General features: G+C 40.0%; 1 protein-coding gene across 1 annotated transcript; it reads left to right on the top strand.

The window, feature by feature from the left end:
• The first annotated feature begins 332 nt into the window (after positions 1 to 332).
• LOC130112947 (cytochrome P450 2U1) lies at positions 333 to 4,290 on the top strand. Its single transcript, XM_056280469.1, has 6 exons — positions 333 to 349; positions 518 to 837; positions 1,609 to 2,259; positions 2,375 to 2,536; positions 3,296 to 3,463; positions 4,109 to 4,290. The coding sequence occupies exons 1-6, from the start codon at positions 333 to 335 to the stop codon at positions 4,288 to 4,290; spliced, it is 1,500 nt and encodes a 499-aa protein (XP_056136444.1).
• Positions 4,291 to 8,613: the final 4,323 nt, after the last annotated feature.

The raw sequence follows: 8,613 nt of genomic DNA, 5'->3' as shown, positions 1-8,613 counted from the left end.
TTATTTTTTCTTTACGTTTTTTTTATTTTTGTATTGTTACTATAATTATTTAATTTTCAATTTATTTAGAAGTCATTCATCTCATTGGTATATTTATTTATTTATTTTATGTTATCAGCTCTCCTGTGCTGCGTTTTCTTGTTTGTACCTGACATATTTTCTACATTGTCTTGTTGAATAAAGTTATTTAAAAAAAAAAAAAGACGCACTTCTATCCGCCAATGGGAAGCCGGGACATGGCGATACCACTTTGAAGGTCGCAGACTAACCAGGAAGAGTAGGTCCTGAGGCACTCTGTTGTCAGCAACGAGAGGTCTGTTTCATGTGGGAGCATGCAGTGCCAGCCGCCGTTAGAAGCAATGACAATAAAAGCGCACTTTTCTTAACTTGCATTTCATAGTGGTCTTTTGGAAACGAATGACAGCATGGTGTTAATATCGTGGTTAGATCCGCTCCACATACCCGCTTTAGCTTTAGTAGCGTTCTTGACCGTCTGCTGCCTTTCTTGGTTAAATAGGAGTCAACAGTACCTCGCGAATATCCCCCCCGGTCCCAAACCATGGCCGGTGGTGGGCAACTTCGGAGGTTTCCTTGTCCCTGCCTTTCTCTGGAGAAGGTTGACCGGCGTCCGGGACCGGCCCGCCGCCGTATCTCCTCCGGTTTTTCTGATGCAACAAGCCAAACTTTACGGTAATTTGTACAGTTTATTCGTGGGAAGCAAGTTGGTGGTTGTGCTCAATGGATACGACGTCGTCAGAGAAGCTCTCTCCAACCACGCTGACGTGTTTTCAGACAGACCAGATATTCCTATTATAACCATCTTAACTAAACGTAAAGGTGAGTTCATTACAAATAGTCAAGCGTCAACGTCCCGCCGTTGAGGTTGCGACTTGCCCTTAAATGTCATTTTAATTCAACCTTTATTTAACCGTGCAAGTTATTGAGAAAAGTTTCTCATTGAGAATAGCGGCCTAGCAGGAGACAGTCTCTTGAGAAAAGGGGACAGGGAGAATAGAAGGACAAAAATACACACTCAGGCAACGTGCATTTAAAATACATAAAAGACAGGTTAGAAACCTACAAACAAACAGTCATAGTAGGAGACGATAAACAGCAGGCAGAGGAACATAATGATAATGGTTGATAACAGATGTTAGTGTTAAGTAAAGCAGTTATAGATATCCATGTAAATGAGATCGCCTCTATAATAATGGCTTGTGGTCAGTAGCTACTTTTAAGCCCACCCAAATTGTTCATATAGGACCTGATCAAACGACTATTGGAGACCAAAATATTGTCACCTTCTTAAAATAATGGCCTAAATCATATTTTCAAGTTTTTCAAAAACAGAATAAACTGAAACAAATACAGAATATGTGATATTTCTTAATCATTTCACACAAAAAGGTTATGACAATATATGACTATTGACATACAAATAATGCTGAAATGATTAAGAAATATCATATATTCTATATCAGTTTCAGTGTATTCTGTTTTTTGAAAAACTTGAAAATATGACTTAGGCCATTATTTTAAGAAGGTGACGATATGTAGGTTTTACTTTCGAAACACAAATATTAACACCTCATTTGCTTGGAATCTCAGGGATAGTGTTTGCACCATATGGTCCAGTGTGGAGAAGACAGCGCAAGTTTTGCCACACCACCCTCCGAAGCTTTGGCCTTGGTAAGCTGAGCCTAGAGCCTTGCATCCTGGAGGGTTTGGCTGTTATCAAAGCTGAACTGCTGCGACTAAGTGAAGCGTTTGCCCACACTGGTGTGGACATGACCCCTCTGATCAGCAATGCCATATCCAATGTTATTTGCTCTATGAGCCTTGGGCAGCGCTTCCATCATCAGGACCGCGAGTTCCGCACCTTGCTTGACCTGATGGCACACGGGCTGGAAATCAGCGTCAACAGTCCTGCAGTTCTCATTAACATCTTTCCATTGCTGTACTACCTGCCATTTGGGGTCTTCAAAGAGCTACGGCAGGTGGAAGGGGACATAACAGCATTTCTGAAGAGGATCATTGAAAGGCACAGGTCAACATTAGATCCAGAAAATCCAAGGGATCTTATAGACATGTACCTTGTGGAGATGTTGGCCCAGCAAGCAGCAGGAGAGGAAGATGGCAGCTTCACAGAGGATTATCTTTTTTACATTATAGGGGATCTCTTTATTGCTGGCACTGACACCACCACTAATTCAGTACTGTGGCTCCTACTTTACATGGTCATATATCCTGACATCCAAGGTAATAGTATTTATCGATTCAGTCCATCCTTTGGTTAGTCACTAAGAAAGATCATAATGAAAGTCAGCACTCGGTAAGGGTTGCTTAAGCTTCATTTCTGTTGTTCTGATTCCAGAAAAAGTCCAGGAAGAGATTGATGAGGTTGTGGGTAGAGATCGGATTCCATCTCTGACTGATAAAGGCAGTTTGCCCTTTACGGAAGCCACCATCATGGAGGTGCAGAGGATGACTGTGGTGGTTCCCCTAGCTATTCCTCACATGATCTCAGAAACTACAGGTGAAATAAAACATACACTTTTGGCATAATCTACAGCTGTCATGGCTTGTAAAGTTGTAATGATGCCTTTACCCATTTATGATTGGGTTATGTGGCTGACTATTATAAACATGTCCATTGACGTACATATTGAGTGATTAAGTCATATAGCGGTATAGCAAAAAGACATGACTCACGGTTAAACATGACTTCACACTCAACATGACCTTCATCCACACTGAGCTTAGTCCACCTCAGGAGGTGGTCAGGAAAGTATTTGGCCACATGAACAAAACAGCACACATAGAAACTACAGACACGCAGATAAATGTTTGCGTATGGCCCTAACTGGGACACAGTGTATTAGTTCCCAACATGCTTGTTGAAAATAGACCATAAGGATGCTCGTTAGATGTTTTGCTCAATTTTAGAAGAAATAACTTGCTACGTTGGTAATTTATGTATGTAAAGATAAAGATAGATCTGATTTTGCTGTGTGGGGGCACATTTTAATTTCAGGTCCCTATCTTAATAATCTAAATCACATCTAAACATAATTTGGACACAATACATATGTTGCTTAGTACAAAGAGCCTATCATTGTTAATCATTGTAAAATCTCAATTAATGATCTCCTTGTCAAACTCTAAAAAAAACCTATAAAGTAACTGTCCCTTAAGGGCATTAATTTAAAGAACTACACAGTGACCTTTTATTCTTTTGTCACAATGCAATCATTTGATTCACTAAAGTGTTTTTTTATATTGTTTATTTTGGCAGAGTTTAGAGGCTACACCATTCCAAAGGGTACTGTCATTGTCCCAAATTTGTGGTCTGTTCATAGAGATCCCACTGTGTGGGAAAACCCAAACCATTTCAAGCCATCACGGTTCTTGGACAATGAGGGAAAGCTGCAAAGGAAAGATTGCTTCATTCCATTTGGGATTGGTAGGTCTAAATTAATTTTAAAAAATCTTAATTATGCCATATTAGTCTCATTAAAATGTGCAAAACAAGGGAGAATTGTGCACTCTTAATCAAAAGATTGTGAGGGTGCAATTCAGTCGCATAGGCCAGATAACAGTCTATTGAAATTATGAAAGAACCCGCACACTGGCAAAAAATCTTCCGGAGGCTCTTCAGAGGCTGAAAAAGTAATATATTGATTTATATTTATATTTACATTGTGCAATAAAGTCGCAATAATATAGTGACAAAAAGTGAAAATTTCCAGTCCAGTTCTCAGACCATCCACTCTGCTTACAAAGACTTTTACAGACAGCAGCTCAGTCAAGAGTAAGGAACCTTTAGAAATAAGGCTTGTAGGCAAGGGAGTGCCAACAATGTGTCAAATACAAACAGTTAACATTAACGGTACAGAGCCACATGCAAAAATGACAGATACAGCATCACAGTGAGAACATGATGAACCCAAAGGGATTCAGTATAGCAACAACCAAAATGAAGTCAAGAGGACTACAAAAACCAAACACAAGGTAGCGCCTCATTCAGACCATGGAGAGATTAGTATACAAACATGGTGTTTCAATTAGGCACACACCTTTCTTATTAACTTATCCCTGTCTTCCTTAGGTCGCAGGGTTTGCATGGGGGAACAACTGGCCAAGATGGAGCTGTTCCTGATGTTTACCAACCTGATGCAGGCCTTCAAATTCAGGCTACCAGAGGGAGTGCCTTCTCCTCCCATGCATGGGCGCTTCGGCCTAACACTGGCACCCTGCTCATACACTGTGTGTGTGACTGCCCGTAACTGAGGCTATATTGACAGGCCTGGTCTAACAGACAGGATTTCCATAAACACAGTATTTTTTGCCATCCAAAGGAGTTGAATCAAGTGCAACTGGACTTGGTATATATATAAGTCTATATATATATATAAGTCCAGTTGCACTTGATTCAACTCGTTTGGATAACCATGACCTGGATGAATGAGAACATTCACAGACATATTTTTTGCCATGTTTTTGCAACATGGAAGACTTGTGGGATCTTTGAAGGAGACGTGGAAGTGGAGTGTGCGAATATTTAAGACTTTTTTTAAGTTTTTTTATCAAGATGTGGTGCATAATTCAGTCACTGGAAAATCATGGCCTGTAATACTGTCACCATTGCCTTTTTCGGGTAATGCAGAAAAAAATTAAGTATAAAATATCTCAGGGGCCAGCTTTGCACTGAAGTTAAACCAACAAAAAAAATTCTAAATTTCTAAACTTACTCTGCTAGAAATATTAAAAACATTTTAACAATATTATCCACACATTTTGGAAGAAGACAATGCAATCACGTAATTCTCAGTAAGTTTGGAATTGAACACGTTGCAGTGAGTTTGGGACTAAAACTCATCCGGCTGTGTTGTGCCAGTAACCTAACGGTGGAATGGCTCAGGAGGTAAAGTGGGTCATCTAGTAATCAGTAGGTCGCTGGTTTGATCCCCAGCTCCTTCAGAGAGCGTGTTGAAGTATCCTTGAGCAAAACACTTGAACCCTTAACTGTGCCTGATGAGCAGGTTGGTGCCTTGCATAGCAACCTCTGCCATCAGTGTATGAATGTGTGTGTGAATGGGTGAATGTGAAGTGTACACTGTAAAAGCACTTTGAGTGGTTGGTAGACTAGAAAAGCACTATGTAAATGCAGTCCATTTACCTTTTAACTCCACAGCATTATAACAAAGAAATAGACAAACTTGACTGAGGAGGTCAAACACATTTCAAGAAAGCATGAGCAATCTTAGACCTTCAGACAATGTTAAGTGGATATAACGCTCCTGGATGTACAGACAACCTCCAAGAACAGCTTGAAAAATAGGTTTGAAGATTGTAGTAAATTATTATAGTAGTGGAAAAAGAAGAATGATCAACTGTCACCCAGTTTTACAGGTACAAAGTACACCAGTTTCCATCAGCACCATCTGTATGAAAGGCCAAGAAGGAGCTAATTTTTAGAAGAGCAACATAAAAAGGCTTGACTAGTGGATCTGGACCAGCAAATGCCTCACAAGGAGAATTCACTCGGTACAAATGAGACCAGATCAGAGTTTGTTTTTTTGTTTTTTTTTGTTAAAGTGGTACTGCCGATATGGAGAACATCTGGTGAAGCCTTCAAAGAAAAAATTACCTTCTTCATATTCGAACAGGGAACCCCAGAGGTGTTTTGGGGTTCCTTTGCTTGGAGCACTGGATGCCGGACATCATGAGGGCATTTTGGAATGCACTGTAACTCAGTGTCACAACACTGGGCCTATGGTAAAGGCCGTGAGTGTTTTAGTAGGACAACACCTTAAAACACACTGCAAAACACCAAGAAGGTAACCAAAACACTGGACTGGTCTGTGGTGGCTAATAATGACTCCAGATCTAAATTCTTTTTAAAGTTGTGGAGAGCTCGGAAAAGCAGCAGTTGAGAGAAGAAGCCCCTCACAACTCAAGAGTAGGAGCAGATGGCAAAAGAGCAGTGGACCAAACTACAAATGGAGAAGTGCAAGAAGAAGTGGCTCAAGGAAATATTTGACCAGTTTTTATTTTTTTATTTATGAACCTATTGTGTTCAGTGACAACCCCCCCCCCCCCAGGCATTATCTGTATACAGCATTATCTGTATCATTCAGCTTTATTATGGCATTAACTATTTATCCGCTGTATGGTTTCAGTTTAGTACTGGGTGATGTTTAATTGTATTTATCAGGACGTGTAGTTCATTGATTATCAGTTTTAACAATTTTGACAAAATTATTTGTGTTTCTCTTTACCTTTGATAATGTTTTAATATTGCTACATTGAGTTTTATAAAGCTCCTGTGACATATTTAAAGATGTATTCTGTTAAGAATCAAAGCAAGGGATCAGGTATGCCTTGACTTGTTCTTTTTTTTCCCTTAAGATTATTTTAAGATCTGGTTCTCCAGACAGCGCAAAGAAAGGTCATGATTTGGTCTGCATACAAACCTTCGTGCTAGTGCAGTGAGGTGACACTAACAGGAGGCTATGTATAGATCGGAGTTTGTTTTCCACCCAACACTACGCAGTCATGTTTCACTTATTAACACACTTTCAACTCCACATGTGGAGGGAGGAGTAACTAGTTAGACAGCTGGTGTAGTGTTGGTTTGGCATAAAAATATGCAAATGACCTTCGATGGCGCAGGGTTTTAGTATCACTGCTCGAATGGGTTTAAGCAATGCTACTGTGTCATTGTGGACTTCTTAAAAGGGTCATTCTGAATAATGATTATTCCACTTAAATGTAAAATACCGCTGGTTTAAGATACCTAGATAATGATTTGGCAGTCAATATTATTCGACACAAAACAGGGCGACCATATTCCCAGAGGCTGAATACGGGACATAATATCAAAAGTAAAGTATCCAACTGCAATCTATTTAAAATACATAGCGGCTACTATAATTTACACAATATTAACACCAGATGCATGTAACTCTTCTTTATGAATCCAAATACTGGCATTAAAGTATTGCTAACATTCAGTAGGCTATAGAGCAACATTCAGCACTGTCAATATCATCGCATTTTTAACTCACTGGGTGTCCGGACAAAGAGGAGGTCGAGACATATTCACAGAAGAACGTTTATTGCCTTCTAGCAGCGACTCGTGCACTTAATTTGGGTCACCCTAACCCCTCCCTCTCACGTGCTGTCAACCCGCAAACGAAGTCTTTCTGTGGCTTTGCGGTAGAAACACGAAAAATGATACTTTTTTTTTTTTGTCCGAAAATGATGAGTGATATCCGTACGCCCTACGCGAGCGATCGAAAAATGAGCTCCGCACGTTTGGCAAACAACCTTACTCTTATCCGCTACTGACGAGTCTTTTTTGAGAAATTTGAACTGTTTTTGAAGATCTTCGTTGAACAAACACGCTCGCTTTTGTGACATTGCACCTAGCTGCTGCCACCTCCAATGTTTCGCATGGCCGTTGTTACTTAGAGCGACGGCATCGCGAAGTGGACAAAATTATGATTGATGCGTTTGGTGGTTGTAGCAGGTATTACACGTAGGCTATTCTAAAACGCGGAATTCACTCCATTGTCCTTTAAACGACCACAATAACGCTGCTAATACACATACAGAATAACCATGCAAATCACCAGGCACGAAAATACGAGACATTTAGGTCATTTTTGAGAATAAGTCGGGACACCTGAAAGTAGGCTGAAAAACGGGACTGTCCCGGGAAAAACGGGACGTATGGTCACCCTAACACAAAAGAAACTCGGAGATATTAACTGAACTATTGTAAATAATCTTTACAGGTGCAATACATTTAAACATTGAAATGAGTCATAACTGAGTAGAACTTTATAATCTCATCATGAAAATTCACAGAGATATTTTGCTTGAGGGCTTTTACTAATGCATAATGAGCTACAGGTACGTGTCTGTTAATGTTCTCATTCATCCAGGTCATGGTTATCCAAAGGAGTTGAATCAAGTGCAAGTGGTATATACCAAGTCCAGTTGCACTTGATTCAACTCCTTTGAGCTACAGATACGTAATTTACATTTTGACAAGTTAAAATTGAACTTAATGTATCTAAATGCACATTTTGGCCACTCAGAATCACAGATAAACATATCTAGATAGTTGGCATGGGTTGAGCACTTTGGCCTGAAAGTAAAACACTATGTTTGGTGCAAACCAAATACAGCCCTACACCCAGGTAACACCATATATACTATCAAGCATGGTGGTAGCAGCATCATGGTGTGTTTGGTTGATTTTCAGCAGGAGGAGCTGGAAACCTTACCCTCAAGGGCAAGACGGATACAGGCCAAATACAGGAAAATCCTTGAGGAGGACCTGTTTCAGTCAGCAAGAAATCTGCATATGGGGTGAAGATCCATGTTCTAACAAGGCAATGACCTAAAGTACACTGCAAAAACTACTAAGGAATGGCGTAAAACAAGCATGTTGATATTCTGGAATGACCCAGCCAAAGCCTAGACTTAAAACTCATTGAAAATATGTGGTGCAATGAGAAAACTACTGTCCACCAATGTTGTTCAGCTAATTTATGTTGGAATAAACATGCATCTACAACGTATTGACTCTGGGGATGTGAA

This window comes from Lampris incognitus, chromosome 5 (genome assembly GCF_029633865.1).
Source record: "Lampris incognitus isolate fLamInc1 chromosome 5, fLamInc1.hap2, whole genome shotgun sequence".
Classification (NCBI taxonomy): domain Eukaryota; kingdom Metazoa; phylum Chordata; class Actinopteri; order Lampriformes; family Lampridae; genus Lampris; species Lampris incognitus.
The sequence above is the reverse complement of the archived record's forward strand: the minus strand, read 5'-3'. Positions and strand labels throughout refer to the sequence as shown.